General features: G+C 49.4%; 1 protein-coding gene across 7 annotated transcripts in view; it reads right to left on the bottom strand.

The window, feature by feature from the left end:
- Window positions 1-25,485, bottom strand: part of klc1a (kinesin light chain 1a) — a 36,456-nt gene extending 10,971 nt beyond the window's left edge. For 2 of the 7 annotated variants that reach the window (XM_066693988.1, XM_066693990.1), the window contains exons 1-13: window positions 24,792-24,948; window positions 7,259-7,520; window positions 6,927-7,157; window positions 6,681-6,759; window positions 5,019-5,244; window positions 4,814-4,901; window positions 4,276-4,377; window positions 3,190-3,363; window positions 2,813-2,912; window positions 2,611-2,663; window positions 2,010-2,077; window positions 1,693-1,801; window positions 836-997 (exon numbers count right to left, since the gene is read on the bottom strand). In XM_066693988.1, the coding sequence (XP_066550085.1) occupies window positions 836-997; window positions 1,693-1,801; window positions 2,010-2,077; window positions 2,611-2,663; window positions 2,813-2,912; window positions 3,190-3,363; window positions 4,276-4,377; window positions 4,814-4,901; window positions 5,019-5,244; window positions 6,681-6,759; window positions 6,927-7,157; window positions 7,259-7,520; window positions 24,792-24,793 (1,656 nt within the window). In that variant the 5' untranslated portion in view covers window positions 24,794-24,948. Of the gene's footprint in view, window positions 1-835; window positions 998-1,692; window positions 1,802-2,009; window positions 2,078-2,610; window positions 2,664-2,812; window positions 2,913-3,189; window positions 3,364-4,275; window positions 4,378-4,813; window positions 4,902-5,018; window positions 5,245-6,680; window positions 6,760-6,926; window positions 7,158-7,258; window positions 7,521-24,791; window positions 24,952-24,984 lie in introns of those variants that run through there. The other 5 variants (XM_066693986.1, XM_066693985.1, XM_066693987.1 and 2 more) reach the window with 5 other exon arrangements.
- Window positions 25,486-25,998: the final 513 nt, after the last annotated feature.

Genomic DNA, 25,998 nt, shown 5'->3' with positions numbered 1-25,998 from the left:
TAGCCGTGGTGACGGACTCTTGGAGGGTGGACCTGGACAGTCAATCAGCATTGGGTGGACAATAGCAAACCTGAGAGCCTACCTGGACCCCCATGAGAAAGACTGCGTCAACGGCAGCGACCTCACACTGGCCCCTGCTGACGCAACCTTTGACACAGTCCACCCAGGGGTTTGGGTGTGTTTTTCTTTACAGGAAGTGCATCACAAACCCCCCCCTCCCCGCCCCCCCCCCCACTTGCTGACTGGGCGATATCCTCCCCAGGGGGACTGGCAGCTCTCGATCCCTGGAACAGATGGGACTACATGGGGACTTGATCCAAGTCTTCAAAATCATGAAGGGCATCGACCACATCAAACCAGAGGAGCTTTTCCAGATCAGCAGGGACACACGCACCCGGGGACACAAATGGAAATTGGGCTTCAAGGCATTCAAGACAGAAAACAGGAGACACTTCTTCACACAGAGAGGCATCACAATCTGAACAAACTCCCCAGCGATGTGGCTGTAGAGACAATTTGGGAACATTCAAAAACAGACTGGATAGGATCCTTGATCACTCAGTTATTAATGGACACCAAACGAGCACGATGGGGCGAATGGCCTCCTCTCGCTTGGACACTGTCTTATGCTCTTATAAATAGCCAAATCCACGTGTATTCCAGAGAGTTCTGTATGGATATGGTGAATTAATTAAAGCCATTCTGTTAATTGATTTGTTTTGAGAGGATTCCGGGTCCGAATTCGGACCAGAGTGGGGGGGATATCGCCGCAGCCCCGTGTGGTCTCTGCCCCCCTCCCCCGGTGGTGGCGGTCTGGGCTGTGTACTGTACTTACCCCGTTCCACTCCACACTCATACTCACTTCCTCGCCCCCGTCCGGCCCGCTCTCGTACTTGACCACGTCGGAGTTGAGGCTCTCGCGGCTGCGCTGCTTCTCCTTGGACTCGGGGTCGTTCAGGACCTCTGCCACGCGCTGCTTGTGCACGGTGTCCAGACCCTGCATGCACACAGACACGCACACAGGAATGAGAGAGAGACAGAGGCACACAGGAATGGGAGAGAGAGAGAGAGAGAGTGAGAGAGACACAGGAACAGGAAAGAGAGAGAGACACACACACAGGAAGGGGAGAGAAAGAGGGAGAGACACAGATAGAGAGACACAGAAAGTGACGCACATGCAGACAGACACACAGGAATAAGAAAGACCCACACAGGTCAGTACCGGACAGGGAGCTCAGTGACACAGCGCTCTCCTAACTGGGATTCCCGGGATTTCACTGCACTTCTCACTACCTTCCTCAGCCATAAAACAGATTACGTCTTATAAGGAACCAAACTATCCAAACAAACACAAGAAGTGGAGACTGACCTTTGTAAAATGTCTGTTCCTGCCATTAATCCTTAACAAAACATAAACAAACAAATCCGTTGTAACACCACAAACCGGTCTGGGATTGCCGAGCCCCTGCAAATGGGCAGCAGAGGGCGCTGTGAGGCGGGAGTGTACTCGTTCAACAGCTGTATCTAGTAGTTCGTTAGTAGGGGCAGGTTTTCTGAAGGGGGTTGAGGATTTACTCCTGAGGAGACCGTTTTAAGACAATCGCTCCAGTTTTTATTCATTTATTCATGTATAGAGGCTTTTTGCTGAACTGAACGCCATCGCGAGAGGAAGGGGGTCTGGCCGGGACTTGCCTGCTTTCGGGAGCGCATGGCGGCTTCCTCCAGTGTCTCGGCCGCCTCGAACTTGCCCTGCCGCCGGTACAGGGCGCCCAGGTTCTTCAGCGTGGTCGTCACGGTGGGGCTGCAGGGAGGTGAGCGGACAGGAGAGAGAGAGAGGAGGGGAGGGAATGAGGGAGAGAGGGAATGATGGAGAAGAAAGGAGAGAGGGAGAGTGGAGAGGATTTTATAAGCGGAAGCAGAGGACTGCAGGATTTACACACGTCAACAAGCTAGTGTCATGGGCAGGAGACAGATGGATATATTTATAACTTTAAAGAAGATGCACTGACCTGTCCACCTTGCAGGCTTTATACCAGCCCCCGTACTCCCCGAAGGACGAGCCATCTTTCTGCTTCACCTGCAGGAACCAAACAAACCCGACCGGACAGTTTAGTTCCCTCCTGACACAGCAGAGCGGCCCACCTCACAATGCATCTTATAACAGATAAACCTACAGCTCTGCTAGAAGCCCCTTCAGATCCATAATCCAGTCTGCACAATCATCATCTTAACGATCAGACAGACTGTGGGGTTCTTCTCATCCACGACTTTTTGGCTAAAGTAGATGCTCTAATTCGATGGTTTTGGTGGGGGGTGGGAGTTGAAAGATTACTTTTCTTCATTACTTAATTACTGCTCTGCTCACTAAGCAAAAAACAGGGTTGAGAGAGAGTCTCTGACAAGCGCGTCTGTAAGAAGCGTCGACTTTTCTCAAAATCCCCCCAAAAAGAGTCTGGCAGGAACCTGCTGCAGTAATTTAACACTATTACAGGATTAAGTCTCATCCGGAGGCATGAAACGGCATTATCTCCACAAGCGGATGGCTTCAGCTCTCGCTCCGAGTCCCCCCCTACCCCCAGGAAAGACAGAAACACAAGCGCAGCTCTCTACCTTACTCTGCTCCTCCCGCTCCTCAGCGTGCATCCAGATGGGCTTGTTCTCGTCTGCAGAGAGAGCTGAAGTTAGACTACAACATCATTGCACACACACACACACAAGATGCCTGTACATCTCCCTCTCCCTCTCCCTCTCAAGTGCTGACCGGGCCACCGACACCCTCTGACCTCTAACCCCAGGAACCGGGCGCACTTACCGTCCACGGAGCCGAACTCCCTCTCGTGGGCACGGGTCAGGATCTCCTTGTACAGCGTCTCCGCCTGCTTGAACTTGCCCTGCTTCAGGTAGCAGGAGGCCTGTGGGCACAAACAGAGCAGCCTGAGACCCACGGCCTCGCGGCGACAATTGGCACACATAACCTGGACCGGCGTGCCGGCATCTACACCGGCGAAACGGAGAAGCACCGCACCGCCCTCTCTAAATGATACGTCTAGAGACCATTGAAGCCTTGTTTGTCATTTTGTTAAATTAAGTTCAGCCCCAAAAATCAAACAAAACAGAAAAACACGACAACGCGTTATTAACGTGAACCCATCTCTTGATCGGGGGCCACTCCTGAGCGGCCGCTCTCACCAGGTTGTTTTTGGTCTTGGCCACGTTGGGGTCGTCGGGGCCCAGCTTGGTCTGGTAGATCTCCAGGGCCCGTTGGTAGTAGTACTCCACCTCGTCGTACTTGCCCTGGTTCTGGCACAGCAGCGCCAGGTTGTTCAGCTGCTTGGCCACGTCAGGGTGGTCTTTGCCCAGGACCTGCGGGGGGCGGTGGGGAAGAGAGACACAGACACTGTTACACTGGTAGACACATGCTGCACACTGCTACACAAAAGCCGTGCTATAAAGACTACTACAACGATCATATCTAGCGATACAATACAGGGTAAAATGGGCCCTTGATGTTGAAGCCCCGGTATTCTGGGTAGAGACTCCCGCAGCGTCTGACACCGGCCCAGCTTGGACTGCCGAGCCTATCGGCGCTGCTCAAACGGAGCCCTGGGCCGGACAGAATCGAGGCATTGGGAGGACAGTGTTTAACGGTCGGTGTCGCGAGAGCGACAGGCAGGGTGATGTGTCTCGACAGCACCCAAGTGGTTGGGGTTTCCCAAGAGATGAGTGGGGCGGGGAGGAAGCAGAACGGCATGGAAACGCTTAAATGAAAAGCTCCACATTTCGGGAACAACCCGAGACTCAGCTTCTAGAGCTCCTCAAACCAGGTTTTAAACCCCCAATAGCTTTCATAATAGGCTTATCCCAGGAAGTGTGAAAAGTACAGAGAGATAGATAGGCCGGTGCTGTCCCTGCGCTCGCAGCTCTGTGACTAAATAAGCCGGGCTTTGAAGCTGCGGCTGCCAGCTCTGCCACTCAGGAAATTAGATCCACAATGTGACTATGAATTTGCAAAGACGGGTACAGGAGGGCAGAGGAGCAAAAAAACATTGGAGGAAAAAAAAGCAACAAACCCCACTTTACGGCTAATCAAGTCTCTTTCCTTTCCTTGCGATATGAATATGATGGATCAGATCGATCAGACCTCTCTCTCTCCCTTTGTCTTGTGTGACACACGCTGTCCATACTGAATAAATATACATGACCGATATTGACCAGGTCGAGTGCCGAGTCTTTGTTCGTGGGCTCTGCGCAACGAAACCCCCGAAGCGGACTCACCTTCTCCCGGATCTCCAGGGCCCTCTTGCAGAGTGGCTCCGCTTCCTTGTACTTGCCCCTCTTCCCGTACAGCACGGCCAGGTTGTTCAGCGTCGCCGCCACCTACAGGGCCGTGGGACAGCCGTCAGAGCAGCACCGGCAGAGCGAACGTTACACCACAACAAATGAGCGGGAAATGAGCCCCACTCACAGCAATCAACCTTAACCTCCAATTAGATAAAAATCAATATCATACACATAGATTGTTTTAGACACACATATATTCAACTGTGAATTAATTAATTAAACCCAAGCGCAGGCAGTGATTGCTCTTGATTGGCTTCACCACGATTGCGTCCCAAACCCCAGATCCTGACGGGACTGGCAGATGTGGAAAGTCTAACCTGGGCGCCCGCATAACCGTGAGAGACCCGACAGGGCAGACAGGCGGGCAGGGCAGACAGGCGGATGGGCGGGCCTGTTGGGTTCGACATTTGTGTCAATGCACAGCTCTGTGGACACTGGAGGGGTCGGCAGAGGACAGGGGCAGCCCACTCACCGCAGGGTGGTCCCGGCCCAGAGTCTTCTCCCGGATGGACAGGGCGTCGTTCAGCAGGTTAGCCGCCTCTTTGTATTTGTTCTGGTCCCTGTTTTGGGGGAGAAACGATGGGACCCTGTGAGCGAAGGCAGTGTGCACAAAGAGTGTACAGAAACAGAGCTCTCGGTCCAGCAGCGTGAGTGTTCGTGTGCGCGTAGTTGCTCACCTGTACACCAGGGCTAGGATGTTGAGCATGGTGGCCACGTCAGGGTGGTCGTGGCCCGAGGTCTTCTCCAGGTCCTCCAGTGCCTGCTTGCACAGCGGCACGGCCACCTCGTAGCGGCCCTGCGAGGCGTACTGGATCACCAGGTTGTGTAGTGTCCGCAGTCGCGCTGGGATCTCGTAGCCGCCCTGCTGCGCCGCCTCCGCCGCTGCACTGTTGTGCTGCTGGACTGGAGACACAACGAGAGGCCCAGTCTGACACTATTGCACACGCAGTCTGAAACACTGACACTAATATACACACACACACACACACACACACAGAGGTACGATCTGACACACTGATACTAATACCCACACACATGCAGTCTGACACACACTGACACTGACAATAATACATACACACACATAGAGGTACAGTCTGACACACTGAGACTAATACACACACACACACACACACACACACAGGTACAGTCTGACACACTGACAATAATACATACACACACACTCTCACAGAGAGGCACGATCTGACACACTGAGACTAATAGACAGACAGACAGACAGACAGACACACACACAAAGACAGAGGCAGTTTGACACACTGACAATAATACCCCCACACACACAAAGAGGCAGTCTAACACGGATACTAATGCACACACACAGGGAGGTAGTCTGATAATACACACACAGTCTGACACACTGATACTAATACATACACAAACACACACACACACACCTACATAAGCAATGACATTCACAATCAGATCCATATGCAAAAAACGAAACTATTTCCATCCAAAAATAAAGAGAAAAAGGAAGCGTCTCTTCTCAGAGAGAAGGGGAAGCTCCCGACCGCTTGACTGTAACGCAACACGCGCACTTCTCCTTTCCAGGGAAATTAGCAGAGACAAAGCTCACAGGTGGCAGCAAGGCAACGCACGAGAGATCAAAGAAAAGAAAAACAAAAAAACAGAACCGAGAATTATTCCCAATGCGACGAAAACCCGTCTGACCCTACTTTTGTGAAGGCAATGAGTTCCGTCAAAGACCAGAGAGAGGAAATGGGGCTGAACGGGGGTTGTGTGGCTGCCCTGGGGGAGATGGGGGTGGGGATGGAACAGACAACTCTGTGCGGCGGCCACACATCTCTCTGGTGTGTTACTGAGCCCCCACATTAACCGCTCCTTTGATCCTGAGAGGAACGATTGATCGCCCTGATCAATCGTTCCTCTCAGGATCTGATGATCGATTTCACCTGACTCTGAGCAGGCCAGCTGCCAGCCAGGTAATTACGGTGAGAGTGCGGAGAACACGCCAATAAGCCAAGCCTGCCCCACTCCAGATCGATCGCCCAAACCCGAAGCTCCGTCTGGCTTTCCATTTTCAATCAGTGTCCAATCAGAGAAATTATTCTTCATAAAAATATGCTATGCTTTTGAGAGAGAGATGCACAACTCTCCACAGAAAGACAATCACCTACCGGCAACACACACACACACACACACACACACTCCCAGAGAGAGAGAGAGAGACACACACACACACACACGCACTCTCACACAGAGAGACACACACACACGCACTCTCACACAGAGAGAGACGCACACGGCCCGGCCCCAGGGAGCTGCAGGCAGCCGCAGTGCCAGACGGCAGTGAAACTCACTGCCTTGGCTTTGCTCGTCCTCATCATTGGGGAACAGGTCATCCAGCGGCTCTTTGGTCGAGTCCGCGTCCTTTTCCTCCTGCGGGACAGAGGGGACGGTCAGTGCTGGCTCCACACACACACACAGGCACACGCACACACGTGTACCGTCACTGTGACCGACGCACACACAAACACACAGATAAAACGAATACCGAGACACTGCAACTATGGGCACAGAGCCCGGGCAGCGATCGGGCAGCTCACCGAGGGCGACACGTCGTCGTCGTACTTCTTCAGCTGGTTCATGAACTCCAGATGCTTCTTCTCCTCCTCCAGCTGGGCAACGCTCTGCTCGCTGCGCTGCAGTTTCTGCTGGGTGCCCGCCAGCTCGTCCCGCAGCCACTGGTTTTCCTGGCACAGCCGGCGCACCTGGGCACGCAGCTTCTGCTTCTCCGACTCCACAGCACTCAGGTGCCCTGACAGAGCCATCATCACCTGGGTGAGGAAGAGCGGAGGAGAGAGTGAGAGAGAGGGACGAGAGAGCAGGACAACTGAAGACCAAACCCAAGCCTACACCTCCACCTCCACCGCCTCACCTGCGCCTCACTCAGGCCCAGTTCCAGCATCTCCAGGGACCGGCGGATCATCAGGGACTTCTCCTCCACCAGGCTGCTCTCCTCATCCTTCTTCAGGCACTGCAGGGTCTCCAACAGGCTGCCCAGGATGGAGTGGTGCTCCTGTTTCAACGCCTCCAGCCCCTGGATCACCTCCTTGGTCTTGGAGATGATGTCATCCTGGGACAGCTTCTCCCCGCACGGCTCCTTCATGCACACCACGGTGGACATGTTCTCATACATCCTGTGTGTGGGAAGGGCAGAGGTCAGTGAGGTTCGAGCAACAGGACGTTGAGACTTGAGAATTAAAATCTCTTTTCAAGGGAGATCTGGCCAAGAAGGTGGCTGCCCTGAAGATCGCATCCTCAAAAACACACGCAGACCTTCAGACCCGAGAGCCTTGTCATTGTGCTGTGGTTGACTCAACCCTTAGCTGTGCCGAACATTTAAACAGGCTTCACAAACAATATATGCATAGACTGATGTCACAACTAATGATATACATTCACAAATATTTATTATATATATATAATAAATATTTGTGAATGTATATCATTAGTTGTGACATCAGAAAAGTCGTACAAAACATTAATTCAACTCCTAGAAGCTCCTATATATGGGCTTCTAGGAGTTGAATTAATGTTTTGTACGACTTTTCTGCTCGTTTGCGTTCTCTGTTAGGAGCTTAACGGATCTTTAATGAGCACAGCAGCAGAACCCATATAGCCCTGAGCAGCCAAACGAACGTGGATAGTGACGCAAGACTCTCTCTAAGATTTGCTGAACCCACTCTTCAACAACCCGCATCTCCCGTCCCCCGGAGCAAAGACAGAACAGCCTCGTTAATTCCTGCTCATTAATCAATCGGTATGACATGTAGACACCGGCAGGAGAGCTGTGTGTCACAGTGTTATATAACCATCACCACACTTCACCTCCCCCCCCCCCCCGATGCCGATGCAGCTCCGCAGCGCTGTCCTCCCCCCTCCCGAGCACGATTACAATGACAATGAGGTTCATAGTCAGCGCTCCACAGCCCACTTCAATCCATTCGGCCTAATTTGATCTCGCTTTCTCAGCTGAAGTTTCCTTTGCTCACTCCAGGCGTGGGCCCTGCGAGACAGCCTTGAGGGAGAGGTGGGGGGAGGGTGTGATGGTGGTGCTGGTGTTGCGGGGTCTGAGGTCCCAGCCCGTCCCAGCCCGGCAGAGAGAGGCTGCCGTGAGGAACATCTTCCTTTAAAGACTGGGAGAGAGCAGACACAGCAGGACAGGGCCGAGAGACGAACAACAAGCCCACCGCAGTGACTGAGGGAGGGGGGACACTCTCTCAATCACCCGGAGTGTGCGACTCTCTGGTGACAGCTGACCCCCTTTGAATGCCTGAATGCCTTTGTGGCCGACATCAGCGGGGGGCCACACATTGCCCCGGCCCACGCACAATGATGAGAAGCCGGCGGGTTTTCGGACAGGGAGTGATCTCTATTAGCACAGGGTGGGGGGGCGCTCTCTGCGCAGGAACGGCCCCCTTAGTTCCCCAAAGACAGAGACGGGAGACGGGGAGGGAGGGCTTTTATGTGGAAAACAAGATTCCTGCTCCCTTTGTTATTTAGTCTTTGTTATGATTAAAATACATTAATAAATAAAGAGTTAACTTAATGCAGTCAGTAGGATCGTCTCGCCTTTCCTTCTATATCTGGGCGCTGGAGTGCAGGGCCCCCCGGGACAGAGCTAGCAACCAGAGTGCGCCCCCCCTGGAGGCATCGGGCTCATTAGAGGAGGGACCCCCGGCGCTGAGCTCTTCGCAGTGACACGCAGAGCCAGGCTCTGGGGCGCGTATCCATGCCTCCTGCCTTCAGTAACGCAGAGCTCCTCCAACGCTGGGGAGGGCTGGGGGGGGGACCGTCTCTGGTAAACAACCTTCTTCACAAGGCCTTCACGGCACGAGAGATGCCCGTTACACCAAAACAAAAGTATTTCGGCGCCAGAGTGAGAAGCAACTTTGCAAAGATTGTATTCGTATTTAAAACTTTTTAGGAAAGGACAGATCCGGCTGGTATCTGAAAGTGTATCGGAGAGCCGCGTGAATGTCAGCCGGCGCAGCGGAGATTGGGAGCGACGGGTTCGCTCAGCCTTATCAGTCCAGCGCAGACAGCCCGGGCAGCCGCTCCAGACGGGGCTTTCATCCGAGCGCACAGTGCCTCATTAGCACGTCGAGAGAGAGAAAGAGAGGGGGAGAGGTAAGGAGGAAAAGAAGGAGGGAGAGGGAGAGAGAGAGAGAAAGGAGGGAACTGGCTCTAATCTCCCAGTCCCCTGAAAGCTGCCACTCTGGCATCTCAGCACAGCTCCCTCAGTGATCCGGATTTTATAGATTTACTGCAGGAATCTGTCATTATCACCTCAAAAGAGTGTGTGAGAGAGACAGAGAGATGATGACAGGCAGCCAGTAGCATTAGCCACCCCTACCCCCCAACTCTTTTAAAGATCCAGGTTTTTGATCCAGCCAGCATTTGGCCTAATCCTTCCCTCTCATGAAATCTATGCTGTTTATCACTCTGCATAAACCACAGCACATTTCATGGATTTTTATTTTATAAATGAGGACAGTTCGGGGATTTTTAGTGCATGTATCTCTGACTGTATGGATACATTTATTTACTCTAAAAAGCATGGGTTTGGGCTTCGAATAAACTCTTAGGAACTCTGCTAGCAGCACGCAAAAAAAAAACAGGAATCCAGGAGGGGGGGAATCTGCACCCCCACGCCAGGGCACTCACTCTCCAAGGTCCCACTCGACCCTGGTCTGACCACACTGCCCACTGCGAGACACACGCATGGCCCCTGCTGATGCCAGGAACCCCACCATCGCTGTCTGCCACATGCAGATAACAAGGCCTGGTTAGCTTCGGTCCCAAACAGGTCAGGACACCCGGAACCGCACGGCTTCGTTCGGACGCACCGAGCTTCAGCCGATAAAGGACGACACACAGGAGCCGATGTTCATGTGCCGTGCTCATACAGAACTTAAAACCACTTTGAATGACTAAATGGACCTCCCCAGAGGTCAAGTAGGGATGTTAATGATTAATCGAAGATCAATTAATTGTCGATAACAATTTGATTGACGTAGGCCTTTTCAATTTAGTATCACTATGTAATTGTTGTTGGAGGGAAAACTACCTGAAGAAGCTAGCGGTAAAATCCAAAGAAGAATGAATCGAACAAAAAGAAGCGTGGTTTGGGATCACTTGATTTATTGGTTTAAAAAAGGATCGTGTTAAAATATAACACAAGGCCAATGATGTTTCACCTGACAAGCAAACATCCAGCCGCCTTGGCTAGAGTTTTCCCTGTTAATAGAGAAAGATATGATGCCAATAAATATTGTTGAGGCGAAGGTTTTCGGGGCTTAAGGAATTTGGTGGAACCGGGATATCATTCCATGCAGGGGTGTCAGACTCCAGTCCTGAAGGGCCGCAGCGTCTGCTGGGTTTTGCTCCAGCCCAGCTCTTGGCTCCTTAATTGGTCTAATTAACTTAATTCATTTAACACTTCTCTCCAGAATCTGAAATGTACTGTGGGTTCAATGTTTTGAGTAATCAACAAATTGTAAGGTATCTGCTATAAAAATACAATATGTACGTTTTAGATAAGCCTGCCTGAGTAAATAATGATATTAATTAAGTAATTGGGATCTCCTGTTGGAGTAAAAACCAGCAGATACTGCGGCCCCCCAGGACTGGAGTCTGACACCCCTGCATCAGAGGCACCTGCGCACAGAGAGGCGCTGCAGAGAGAAGAGAGCAGATTTTACAGCACAACTGGCTACAATCAGGGGTGGCGCTACACCCTATTTAGGGGTGTTTCAGACCCCCTGTATTACCCCTCAGCTCCTGCGTAGTACGTAACGTTAATTGCGTCAAGGCTGGTTTATACTTGTGCATCTGCGTCTCTGCGTACATGCGCGAATATAATAAATAACAATAATAAATATAGCGACAATATGGGCTTTGTAATCAAATTAGTAAGTGTGAAAGATTTACAATCATGTTGATTGTATTCATTATGTATTGTATTAGATTTGCACTTGATATAGCGCTCGTCTGATCGGCTCAGTTTCTCACTTTCCTGTGCAATTCAATCCTGATCTCGTTGCAAACCCGGGTCTCTGGATCAATGCCTTGATCATCACTGTCTGATCCTGATGCTAATTGTTCATCCCGTCCACGGAAAGCAAAGTACATTTTACCTTTCTTCCAAAATTGCCAAGCACGAAATAAGTGGGCATTTCGTGGGATAAAATGTGAATTATATTAAGGAAATGTGCAGTTCGAGGGACACAATACTCATTATGTGCACACATGCATTTCGTGGATGAGGAGATGCATTTAAATACTTGCATTTGTCTCCACATCGTGTCAACGCTAAGGAAAAGCGTCAAGTTTTCCTACTTAATGCTAATGCGCATGTGTACATGGTATTTTTGTTAGGATTTTGAAGAACGCCCATAAATCCGTGCTACCTGGACTGCATTGGTTTGCTGCATTAATTTTTGTTAAACGGTTAATATATTTAAACTTAATTTTTAAAGCATATAATTTATAATTGCAAAAGCATGATATTTAACTTATGTCATTGTTATTTAGTTGTTTTGGTTCGGGTTGTCCAATTAGCCAAACTTTGGTCATACCATTACCCGTTTAGGTCTTAGTTATACCGTTCTTGCTGGGCGCAGCGATAGGTCTGTATAAACACTGATAACTTGCTGCAGTAATGTCTATAATTGAATTGATTGACGTTGTTAAACGAGGCACATTTTGAATGTGTCAATTATGACAACCAGGCAACATACACTTGTTCAAAATGTATTTAAATTACACACTGTTGTGTAAAGTTCTTTATGTGTTTGAATACATGTGTTTTTCATGTAAATATGCTGTTCTGTTATTTGATCAAACATGCATCTAAGAAAGGATAGGCCTATAAATAATGCATTTCTAATCTTGCATAGACTATGGTTGGTCTTATCATCAAATTGTGCTACCCAATACTATACTGCAGGTAAGATGTTTTGACATGGTTTAATTTAACCATAAAATGATAATACAATGCGTTATTATACCATTAACTGTCACTAAATGACACCATAATGACTACTGATCTCTCTCAATGAAAAAACGGTAGTATTTTTCACACCGGCAAAAACACCAACCCCCCCCCCCCCTGACACCGGCAAAAACACCAACCCCCCGCCTCTGACACCAGCAAAAACACCAACCCCCCGCCTCTGACACCAGCAAAAACACCAACCCCCCCCTGACACCGGCAAAAACACCAACCCCCCGCCTCTGACACCGGCAAAAACACCAACCCCCCGCCTCTGACACCAGCAAAAACACCAACCCCCCGCCTCTTACACCGGCAAAAACACCAACCCCCCCCTGACACCGGCAAAAACACCACCAACCCCCCCTCTGACACCGGCAAAAACACCACCAACCCCCCCTCTGACACTGGCAAAAACACCAACCCCCCCCCTCTGACACTGGCAAAAACACCAACCCCCCCCCTCTGACACCGGCAAAAACACCAACCCCCCGCCTCTGACACCGGCAAAAACACCAACCCCCCCCTGACACCGGCAAAAACACCAACCCCCCGCCTCTGACACCGGCAAAAACACCGTCGCACCCCCCCTTCCAAACACGTAGGAAGTGCGCAAACGGCCTTCAGTAGCGGCTGCTGTCACTCCAATGTGATCTCATCCAGAGACGCGGGGGCCATTGTTCCCTTGTTCTTTTTAATACAGCTAAAACACCGTGTCTTTGATTGATCTTTTGACTCAGTTTCGGTTTTAGAATACAATGTTTTCATGTTTAATCCAAAAGTGAGGTAAGAGCTGCACTCGTTTTCTGAATCGTGTTCATCTACATGGTGTCAAATATGTCCACGTCTTGTTAAAATAAAGATTTAATTGAGGAAAAAACACGCATTGGAGAGCAAACCCCCCACTTTTTAATCAGATTAATCGATTGACTGATCGTTAACGATGTCGACTGTCGATGAAGGAAAACTCTCATTTGCAACCCTGCTTTCAAGCTCCACCTCCCGGCTGTGGAAACACTGGGAAGAGGAACCGCACGGTTCTCCCGCATGGCATGCGTGGCGCTTAGCTGCTTATTTGGAGTATTATGCACACATAAGAGGATTAAGAGGAGCAGAGGAGCTGCACAATAAAGCAGATCCTTTGAGCAGTCAGAGCCCATGATCTCCTCCGGCAGGGCGGTCCTGTTGTGTCAGGGTGACCGGGCCGGTTTCTTGTTTGGGTTTTTTCATGCCCCTTCCCAGGCATTGGCCAGATACTTTGACCCCTCTTTAATATCAAGACCCCAACACTCTCCCTCACCCTCAGACAGGTCCAGGTTGTGAGCTAACCCCATACAAGCCCAAATGTCTCTCCGAGTGACCGCAGCACTCCTGATCAGAACCACCTTCACCCAGACACATGAGGCATTTGCGGTAATAAACCAGCAAACCACGCCTGCGCCACAGAAACACCCTGAACACGCAGCCTTTATGTACTGGAAAGACAGCAGACTGTCCATGCACCACTGAACCAGTCAGGGTCATGTGATAAAAAGGGAAACAAAACTAAAGACACACATAGGAACAGGAAGAGAAATATATACAGTGAGGGGAAAAAGTATTTGATCCCCTGCTGATTTTGTACGTTTGCCCACTGACAAAGAATGATCAGTCTATAATTTTAATGGTAGGTGTATTTTAACAGTGAGAGACAGAATAACAACAAAAAAATCCAGAAAAATGCATTTCAAAAAAGTTATAAATTGATTTGCATGTTAATGAGGGAAATAAGTATTTGACCCCTTTGACTTAGTTACTTGGTGGCAAAACCCTTGTTGGCAATCACAGAGGTCAGACGTTTCTTGTAGTTGGCCACCAGGTTTGCACACATCTCAGGAGGGATTTTGTCCCACTCCTCTTTGCAGATCCTCTCCAAGTCATTAAGGTTTCGAGGCCGACGTTTGGCAACTCGAACCTTCAGCTCCCTCCACAGATTTTCTATGGGATTAAGGTCTGGAGACTGGCTAGGCCACTCCAGGACCTTAATGTGCTTCTTCTTGAGCCACTCCTGCTGCCATGGCTGTGTGTTTTGGGTCATTGTCATGCTGGAATACCCATCCACGACCCATTTTCAATGCCCTGGCTGAGGGAAGGAGGTTCTCACCAAAGATTTGACGGTACATGGCCCCGTCCATCGTCCCTTTGATGCGGTGCAGTTGTCCTGTCCCCTTAGCAGAAAAACACCCCCAAAGCATAATGTTTCCACTTCCATGTTTGACGGTGGGGATGGTGTTCTTGGGGTCATTCCTCCTCCTCCAAACACGGCGAGTTGAGTTGATGCCAAAGAGCTCGATTTTGGTCTCATCTGACCACAACACTTTCACCCAGTTCTCCTCTGAATCATTCAGATGTTCATTGGCAAACTTCAGACGGGCCTGTACATGTGCTTTCTTGAGCAGGGGGACCTTGCGGGCACTGCAGGATTTCAGTCCTTCACGGCGTAGTGTGTCACCAATTGTTTTCTTGGTGACTATGGTCCCAGCTGCCTTGAGATCATTAACAAGATCCTCCCGTGTAGTTCTGGGCTGATTCCTCACCGTTCTCATGATCATTGAAACTCCACGAGGTGAGATCTTGCATGGAGCCCCAGACCGAGGGAGACTGACAGTTATTTTGTGTTTCTTCCATTTGCGAATAATCGCACCGACTGTTGTCACCTTCTCACCAAGCTGCTTGGCGATGGTCTTGTAGCCCATTCCAGCCTTGTGTAGGTCTACAGTCTTGTCCCTGACATCCTTGGACAGCTCTTTGGTCTTGGCCATGGTGGAGAGTTTGGAATCTGATTGATTGATTGCTTCTGTGGACAGGTGTCTTTTATACAGGTAACGAGCTGAGATTAGGAGCACTCCCTTTAAGAGAGTCTCAGCTCGTTACCTGTATAAAAGACACCTGGGAGCCAGAAATCTTGCTGATTGATAGGGGATCAAATACTTATTTCCCTCATTAACATGCAAATCAATTTATAACTTTTTGGAAATGCGTTTTTCTGGATTTTTTTGTTGTTATTCTGTCTCTCACTGTTAAAATACACCTACCATTAAAATTATAGACTGATCATTTCTTTGTCAGTGGGCAAACGTACAAAATCAGCAGGGGATCAAATACTTTTTTCCCTCACTGTACATAGACACACAGATAGATGCACACAAGCAGATAGACAGGAAGAAAAAAGCAGACCAAGACACACACACACACACACACACACACACACACACACACACACACACTCTCTCTCTCTGTGTCCCATGGCTGGGTGGTGCAAGGCGTCTTGTGAGGGAGCACTCTGGCATGTGACCAGACAGGAAAGTCAGGTAGCCTGGGAGCTCCAGGAAAGGGGTTGAAAGGGCACTGCTGACACACACACACTGCTCTCGCCCACACAGACACACACACAGACGCACACACCTGTCCTGGAAACTGGGGATCTCCAACTCTATAGACATCTAACGATCTGTGTCTATATGCACAATGGTTAGTAATGCGTTGTATGTTGTCACATCACCCTAGAATGACAGCCCCACACGCCTGGCTGAACGCCCCCCACACGGTCCATCTCCAGCCAGGAGACCTTGAATCCATGCCTCGCGTTGCTCTCGCTCTCGAATCGAGACGCTGCTGCGTGAGACTCCAGAACCTCCAATCAAATAATCGGAACAATTCTGTCCGGAAGGACAGCGATTTCTCAGGCAGAAAAATGGTCCGTTTCCTCTGGGGGGGGTCACATGCCCCTGCAGTGGACACTGAGGTTGGTCAGGCTGTGGAGAGCTGGAGTGTGGAGGGGTTGGGCTGGACCAACAGGATGGCTGAACAGCATAGCCACGGCCTGGCACACAGCGCCCACACACACACACACGGCTCTGCACAGACACACTTCCGCAGCATGCACTCACAGATGTCCAGAAGGGTCTGCGTGACTCAGCCTACAGCTGTGCCCCCCGGGCCACGAGCCAGCCTGCCAGGAATGTGCCCCTCCTGCTCCGACAGCAGAGCACAGGACCAGTCCACGATTACAGGGACGCGCCACCAGAAAAGCGCGTGTCAGCAGAGAATATGAAAGAAACAGCATGCGTTCTCTTAGCTCACATCAGGTGAACAAAATTGAGATTATAAATTCTTCAGGACTCGGAATACATCAGCCGAGTATCTCGATAACTAAACTTGATTTACTGCCTTCGGTTCTCACTGACCGGTCCTCTCCCCCGCCCCACACCCACACGGCCTCCCTCCTCAAATGTCTGGACAGGTCTGGACAGGTCTGGACATCCGCTTAGCTGCACAATGGTTGGACGCCCTACATAGCTTTTGCAAGTGTTTTAAATGTGATTTGAATAATGAAACACCAAACTCTAAGCCAATGTAAAACAATGAATACTCCCCCTACCAATGAATATCAGCTAATTATTATGCTGAATATGTTACATCTGTCCTGGAAACCCCAGAGGTCCCAGCCGTGCCGCAGGCTGCGACTAAACGACCCTCAGCCTGCTGAAGGAAACCCTGTGGCCCCTCAGTCACACACTCGGGCTTTACTCAACATCTTGTTTGCATTCAGCAGCAAGATGATTTCAGAATTCTCTCGTCTTCCTCGGCAGGGAAGCGGGAGCAGGGGGAGCCCTCCCAGCAGCCGCCAGTCTCTCTCCAGGGAAGTGGAAGGGTCACCGTCCACTGGAGACCCAGAGCAAAGCCCCCCCCCCCCCCCCGAGACCCCAGCCACAGCTCGGGCAATCCGGCACCACTCGTTTCACAGGCTGCTGGTGGGCACAGAGCCCGTTTACAAGGGCCGCACGCACACTTCCTGGATTTCACCACCGAGGCCACAGAGCAGCAGCGGACGCTCAGCCTGTGGCATTTCAGCTGCGCGCTTCTCCCCCTCACACCAAATTCAACACGACTGCGCAGACCCACAACCATGACACATCAGACAACTGCGCCAGGAATACAGAGAGAAATGGCAGGGCTAAAGCTGTTCGATTCCAGAATGGGTTTTAGGTTTTTTGTGTGTTGACTGAAGCACATGTGCAATAAAGTACATTTTAAAAGTCAGTCTCTCTCTCTCTCTCTCTCTCTCTTTCTCTCAAGACCAACATTACTACAGAACAGGAGGTTCAAATGAACAACTAAACACCCGACACCGTCCCCCACAAGTGCCCAATTCCTCCCCCACCCCCGACCGAGCTCCCACCTACCCCGCCTGCTTGCTGACCACATCCTTTACTGCAATTCCCAGAACAGGAAAAGTTATTAATGAAAACGAAAGCGGCGTGTGTGTAACGGCCCCAGTCAGCATTCCCTTTCCAAGCCAGCGACGCACTCCACAGCAGTACGCACCCCCAGCACTAACGGAAAACACAGTGTGGGGCGTCTTGTAATTCTATCCATCTGCCAGAAGAAGGGACGGCCGACAGAAGACAATACAATAAACAAATTGGCATCAGAAAAGACTTCTCTGATTTTCACCGAGCCAACAAAAAACAAATACACAATGTAGCTCTTTCTGTCCATCCGTATATTCAGAGCAGTAGACTATACTGAACTGACAGTTTGACCTCTGACCCGTTACCCAGCCACAGCTCCAGTTATGGCAGGAAGTTACACAACTCACACAACTATTCATTGCTACAGGAAATAAGAGAGTTGCTGCAATTTTGCAACCTCCAAGCTGTTAATTCAGGATCCTTTTGCAATAAGGACTGCATTGCATTAACTTATTTTCATTCTTGTACACTGGTTCACCCTGGCCGTCTCCTCTCTCCACCTCCGCTCCCACAGGTGAACGGGGTGGGAGCGGCTGCGTCTCAATTAGCCCTAACGACACAGGCGTGGGCCTCCGTCTCAGTCTGCTGGCTCCTCTTGCCGAAGGAATCAGCGGGGACTCGTTATGTGCGATCGACGTGCTCAGATGTATTTCGCCCGGTGCATTCAAATCACACGGGGCCATGAATCCATGGCAATGGAAGGCCAAACAATGGAAACAAGGGCGGGGGAGAAAGATGGCCACCCGTTCCGGTGAAAACAGAGGGACGGCCACGAGTAAGAACACCTGAGCGGCACACACTGGGCTAGTAGTGCGTGACAAATTAAAGACTTCTATATAAATGTTCTTCTGCATGTCTACTTCTGCATGAAAACAAACAGATACAAAAAAAACTACTGTGGGAGATAACATGACGATAGCACCTGCTTGGAGGGCTGTGAGAAATATACAACTGGGCAGTGGTAAAAATACTGTTTTAACGTATTTTACATTACATAATAAAAACTAACATAACATAATTAAAATGTGTTTCTAAAAATAATTTAAAATTCATTTCTATAATTAAAATTAAAATCAAAGTGAATTTCCAAAAAACTAAGAACAAAACCAAAAACAAGTGAATTAGTGGTGAAAAATACATCAACCACCTCCCCTTTCATGGGTTTGATACAGAGATTTTAAAAACAACCTCTTCCCAGCCAGGCTAAATTGCTTCCCTTTACACAGCCTGTCTGGGCCCCGGAGGAGGGTCCTGGCTCGGAGTGTGCCGAGGCACATGGCATTCTGGGAGGGGCAATTCCTCCACAGCTGCAGGCAGTGGAATTCCATCCGAGGGGGTACTCGGGGCTCGTGGCAGGCGGGTGGGCCGGCAAAGAGTCCCGAAATTCCTAAGCAGTTCCAGAATCTGGGATTTGCGGACGAAAAGGGAAACAAGCTGTCCCCCTGAGATTGTGTTACTGGCTGGGAAATCCCCCCTAGTTAAGCACTTCGGGGAGTCTGCACCGCACCGCACAGCCCAGCCTGGGCTCTGTGGTGCTGCATGGCATAGCCGAGTAAAACCTGCGGCTCGCTCAGCTCTGTTACACTGCCTTGCGAAGATCATTGGATCTACAGTTTGGAAAGACAGAGAATAAATTATATTTCTAATCCAGCCTGGTCCCTTGACTGAGGGAAATGAGGGCTCCTAAAGATTCTCAGTGCTTCACATAGGTGAATTCATACAATTAACCCTAATTTCTCTCTCTCTGCTAAGCCTACATCATATCCAAATGTGTAAGTAGTGTGAAAAATGTAAGTGAAGGCGGCACTGGAATAAGAGGACTGTACCAATTAAGCAAAGGGGTGGGGATTGGGCAACACTGTCTTCAATTCAACTTGAGAATCCCAAATAAAGTGCATCAACTGTGTTGATGTCAATAACTCCTCCATGTTCTTGCACTTTATTAAGGCTCACTTGAACTTCAATAACCTCTACAATCCTCACACAATTGGTTGTTGCTAGGATATGATGTCATAGAAACGTTGCAGATGCAGCAATTTGATTGGCTGAGCCAGAACTCCATGATCCTGTTGTGACTCGCGGTATCCATGACGACAATATAGCATGTATAAAAGCGGCCAGATGAGCTCATTATCAACCTACAAGGAGAGTGGACAGGTTTTACACCACTCCCAAGCAGAAGGCGGAAATGGAAGCAGGCGATCACGATCAACTTGAAGAACTGATGGTGGTGAAGAAGGTTGTCATTCTGTTCCTCAAAAGGAAATGGTCAGCGGTAAATTTGACTGGTAAATATGATCGATACATGTGTTTGTATGTTGTATGACTTAATGAATTTAATGGAGTGAATGACTTCCCCAGCTCCCCCACCTCCTTCCCCATGGCAGTCCTATCGAACTCCCCAAAATAATTTCTATGTGATTGTACAACCTTCTTCACCGGTCACAGGTAAATTTGCATTTGTACGAATTGAGTTTTAAGCTGGAAAATAAGGAAGCAGAATTTTGTTGTCGAACCCGAGTCAAGACGCCCTGAGGTTGTCCTTTGTGGACACTAGTCCCCTCAATAGCAAGTGGGCTCATTGTAAACACAAAAATAAGGAAGCAGAATTTTGTTGTTGAACCCGAGTCAAGACGCCCTGAGGTTGTCCTTTGTGGACACTAGTCCCCTCAATAGCAAGTGGGCTCATTGTAAACACAAGATTTGAAGAGTGAACGACTTTCCCTCCTACTCCCCTCCATGGTATGTGACTACTGTCTGCAGAGCACACAGTGTGTTGCAAGAGTCTCAAAGCAGTTGTCTCTCAACCCAGATGAGGACCACTCATCATACAGTCTGAAGAGCACAGCTAATGCCCACTCTGCATCAGAGTGCACAATGGAGAGACCTGGGCACACCTGCTGGCCTACCCTCTGAAGCACCACTGCACGTGCGGACCAAGCTCCGTTCCAAACTGACTGTGTGATTGTACAACCTTCTACACCATCTGGTCACAGGTACATTTGCGTTTGGACGAATTCAGTTTTAAGCTGGAAAATAAGGAAGCACGATTTTGTTGTCGAACCCGAGTCAAGACGCCCTGAGGTTGTCCTTTGTGGACACTAGTCCCCTCAATAGCAAGTGGGCTCATTGTAAACACAAAAATAAGGAAGCAGAATTTTGTTGTTGAACCCGAGTCAAGACGCCCTGAGGTTGTCCTTTGTGGACACTAGTCCCCTCAATAGCAAGTGGGCTCATTGTAAACACAAAAATAAGGAAGCAGAATTTTGTTGTTGAACCCGAGTCAAGACGCCCTGAGGTTGTCCTTTGTGGACACTAGTCCCCTCAATAGCAAGTGGGCTCAATGTAAACACAAAAATAAGGAAGCAGAATTTTGTTGTTGAACCCGAGTCAAGACGCCCTGAGGTTGTCCTTTGTGGACACTAGTCCCCTCAATAGCAAGTGGGCTCATTGTAAACACAAGATTTGAAGAGTGAACGACTTTCCCTCCTACTCCCCTCCATGGTATGTGACTACTGTCTGCAGAGCACACAGTGTGTTGCAAGAGTCTCAAAGCAGTTGTCTCTCAACCCAGATGAGGACCACTCATCATACAGTCTGAAGAGCACAGCTAATGCCCACTCTGCATCAGAGTGCACAATGGAGAGACCTGGGCACACCTGCTGGCCTACCCTCTGAAGCACCACTGCACGTGCGGACCAAGCTCCGTTCCAAACTGACTGTGTGATTGTACAACCTTCTACACCATCTGGTCACAGGTACATTTGCGTTTGGACGAATTCAGTTTTAAGCTGGAAAATAAGGAAGCACGATTTTGTTGTCGAACCCGAGTCAAGACGCCCTGAGGTTGTCCTTTGTGGACACTAGTCCCCTCAATAGCAAGTGGGCTCATTGTAAACACAAAAATAAGGAAGCACAATTTTGTTGTTGAACCCGAGTCAAGACGCCCTGAGGTTGTCCTTTGTGGACACTAGTCCCCTCAATAGCAAGTGGGCTCATTGTAAACACAAAAATAAGGAAGCAGAATTTTGTTGTTGAACCCGAGTCAAGACGCCCTGAGGTTGTCCTTTGTGGACACTAGTCCCCTCAATAGCAAGTGGGCTCATTGTAAACACAAAAATAAGGAAGCACAATTTTGTTGTCGAACCCGAGTCAAGACGCCCTGAGGTTGTCCTTTGTGGACACTAGTCCCCTCAATAGCAAGTGGGCTCATTGTAAACACAAAAATAAGGAAGCAGAATTTTGTTGTTGAACCCGAGTCAAGACACCCTGAGGTTGTCCTTTGTGGACACTAGTCCCCTCAATAGCAAGTGGGCTCAATGTAAACACAAAAATAAGGAAGCAGAATTTTGTTGTTGAACCCGAGTCAAGACGCCCTGAGGTTGTCCTTTGTGGACACTAGTCCCCTCAATAGCAAGTGGGCTCATTGTAAACACAAGATTTGAAGAGTGAACGACTTTCCCTCCTACTCCCCTCCATGGTATGTGACTACTGTCTGCAGAGCACACAGTGTGTTGCAAGAGTCTCAAAGCAGTTGTCTCTCAACCCAGATGAGGACCACTCATCATACAGTCTGAAGAGCACAGCTAATGCCCACTCTGCATCAGAGTGCACAATGGAGAGACCTGGGCACACCTGCTGGCCTACCCTCTGAAGCACCACTGCACGTGCGGACCAAGCTCCGTTCCAAACGGACTGTGTGATTGTACAACCTTCTACACCATCTGGTCACAGGTACATTTGCGTTTGGACGAATTCAGTTTTAAGCTGGAAAATAAGGAAGCACGATTTTGTTGTCGAACCCGAGTCAAGACGCCCTGAGGTTGTCCTTTGTGGACACTAGTCCCCTCAATAGCAAGTGGGCTCATTGTAAACACAAAAATAAGGAAGCAGAATTTTGTTGTTGAACCCGAGTCAAGACGCCCTGAGGTTGTCCTTTGTGGACACTAGTCCCCTCAATAGCAAGTGGGCTCAATGTAAACACAAAAATAAGGAAGCAGAATTTTGTTGTTGAACCCGAGTCAAGACGCCCTGAGGTTGTCCTTTGTGGACACTAGTCCCCTCAATAGCAAGTGGGCTCATTGTAAACACAAAAATAAGGAAGCACAATTTTGTTGTCGAACCCGAGTCAAGACTAGAGGTCGCCCGATAGTGGATTTTCAAAACTGATACCAATAACAAAAATTAAGGTCCCTTTTTTAATTAATATATTGCAGAAAATATATAACAAATTGCAACAGTTTTAACTTTATTAATAAAAAAAAATAACAGTATGAACTAAAATATATTATAAAATAAATAATAAACAAACAAAATAGATCAATTCCAAATAAATGATAAAATAACAGTCCAAATTCTAGAAAATTGTGAAAACTGCAGATCAACAATGACAAAACATTAAGAGGGGTCAGCCAGCTCTAAACTAGGCAGGCTCCCAATGCTGCAGTGACAGGAGAGACCCTGAACCCTGCAACACTGCCTCCTGATGCCCAAAACCCAGAAGAATGGTAATTTATCTTGAATTTTCAGTATTACTATAGAAAATAAATAAATGTTCCAGCAAACCCTGGTTAAGATTCAGTTTCTCATTTGTTTTACTATCTTCTAACAGTGGAACAATTTAAAGTCTGGCCAAGCATGAGTGCAGAGCTACACACACGTGTCTTGTGCCAGTGGCCCCTCTTCTCCACTGTTCTCCTCCTCTCTCACTGGCGGGAAATAAACACAAGGCACCGCTCTGCAAGGCCCGTGAAGCAGCAGCCTTCCAGAGATGGTGTCCACCTGTCAGCACAGCACACAGGGCTCTCAGTCTCCACTCCAAAAGCAAACATCCTGCTCAACACAAACCCGCTTTGAAAAGCAGCACAACTGCACCCTTGAGCAGGGCGACATGCGCGCTGCATTTCAATGACCGCTGCTGGACCTCCTGCGACCCACAGAGATCGACAGCTCCGACACCCACAGACACAATTGGCGCTCGGTGCCAAGGCCAGCCCTGCGCCCGCGTCCGATCCACAGAGCCCCCTGAATGACACACACACACACACTTGAACCAGGATGTACACAGAGGACAGCGCTGCCAAGGCTGCAACACAATGCTGCAACGCAATGCTGTGTTTTAGTTACCACACAATACCAGTAAACTTCGGCACAGAGGCGTCTGAGGCGATTTCATTGCAGTTGCAGCCCCAGCAACGAAACCAAGCCTGACAGCACTAACAACCCAGTCGTTACAGGACAGACGGAGTGACAAGGCTGTGAAAATGTGCTCCTCCCGAATACCCAACAGGACGCACATCCTTCTCTCACAGTTGCCCGTTAACACCATCACAGGCTGCGTTGTAGGATGCCTGGGATAAAGGCATTTGCTGAACTACTCTACAAAAGTATTGTGATGCATTTTAAATGAAAATAAGTATAATAATAAATACACCTCACATTATTTGCATTACAAAAATGTATGTCTGAAAAGAAAAATACATTCTGAGCAGACATGACTGGCCACAAGATGGTGTGTGTGTGTGTGTGTGTGTGTGTGTTTACCTAAATTGCTCCAGTAAAATGCCCAGCTGTATAAATGGGTAAAATGTAAAACAATAATGTGATTATTATAACAATTGTAAGTCTGCCTGGATAAGGGTGTCTGCTAAGAAATCAAGTAATTGTGTGTCTCGCTCCCTGTCCGTCTCTGTGAGAGAGTCAGCTTCCATTATTTTGCCAACCATAAAAACAAAAGGACATAAAACAACTGGAGGTTCCTTACAATAATATACACAGCGCGGTGTGCATGCTTTAACTTGCAGCACTACTGCAGTATACTGCACACCAGTCCTGCACACCTCACATGAATGCAGTAACCTAGAATGTAGAATCAAGTCCTGCGATTGTATAAAGGCTCTTTTCTATTGTACAAATAACATGAATTCCTATTGAGCAATATACAAAAAACCCAGCACCCTTCCCCATAGCATTCACACACACGCAATATTGCATTTGGGTGACAAACTATAAATGCAGCTCGTATCGGCTCATTACAGCGCAACACAAGGACGGATGACCAGCATCACACCCCCCCGGGAGAAACGACTCGAAATTAACCCGACATTAATTACACTTACATATTGCTGGCGCTGATCCGCTGTAAGCTGACTGGGAGCGACTGCGTCCTGTCAGGTGGAGGTGGGCGCGCATCACCCCATCTCCACCCCCAGAGATTGCATTTTAATTGTATTTTATTCCCGTAAACTAATGTCAAAAGTGGAAGCGCTGGTTGGTTCAAAGACCCCGGCCCGCATGAGCAGACCCACTCACCAGGCTGCCGACCATCCAGGCTCACCGCTGACAGCTCCGTGCCCGCGTCGCCCCCTCACACAGGGCGGCGTACCCCCACCTCCAGACGCCGGGGGTCCTACAGGGTCCGCCGGCTGTGTTGCGTGTGCGCTGCGGTGTGCGTCTTCACCGCTCGCCCGGGTGGTGTGTGGCCCGAGTCGTGAGCCCAGGCCGACCCGGCGACACCTCCGCTCGCCTTGCCGAACTGTCTCCGGCCACTCTGCGGGGTCAGGAACTCCCGACGCGGCGTCGCAGAGCCGATTCACCGCCGACTCTTTTCTCCGGACACAACAGCGGGGTGTTTCTCAGTGTCTGGGAGCCCCTCGCGGTGCCATGTTGTTCCGAGGTGAGGCGTCCCGTCCCGGGCCGGGCTGTGGCGCTGAGGTAGCCGCTCTCTCCGTCTCTCTCGGCGGGACTCGGCGCTCGTCTGATCCGCACAGCCCCAGCCTGGCTCTCAGATCCTCCCCTGCGCGAAAATGGCGTTTCCTCCCGCCCCACAATGCACCGCGCCGCTCAGCCCATGATGCCACCTTTTTCTGGTTTAAAGCGCCAGTGTCCAAAACATTGCGCGCACATGCGCCGTCTCCGCCCGCTGGGGAAAAGTCAACAAGCGGGACAGCGGACATGTCCTCCTCCTTGACACAATCACAGTATCACCCCTGCCTCCTGGCATGTTGAAGGAGGTCCATACCCGTGATCTGTGGCATTTTCATTGCTTCCGTAATATACTCCTCTGTCCACTCTGTCAAAGGAGCAGATGTTCACTCTTCTGAGTCTGGAGACTCTTCACTGCTGCCAATAGGAAATGACCTCGGATATAGTCTATACTGGGTTTTATTGTAAACCTCTCCATGTGAATGTCTCAAGACAATCACTGCATTCATTTAAAAAGTACAAACTATACTTGAGCCCCCCAATCATATTCAAACCTACATTCATATTGAAATTGATCATATTAAACCATTAAATATATTCTGCATTAGGTTATAAATTATG

This window comes from Amia ocellicauda, chromosome 21, assembly GCF_036373705.1.
Source record: "Amia ocellicauda isolate fAmiCal2 chromosome 21, fAmiCal2.hap1, whole genome shotgun sequence".
Lineage (NCBI taxonomy): Eukaryota > Metazoa > Chordata > Actinopteri > Amiiformes > Amiidae > Amia > Amia ocellicauda.
The sequence above is the reverse complement of the archived record's forward strand: the minus strand, read 5'-3'. Positions and strand labels throughout refer to the sequence as shown.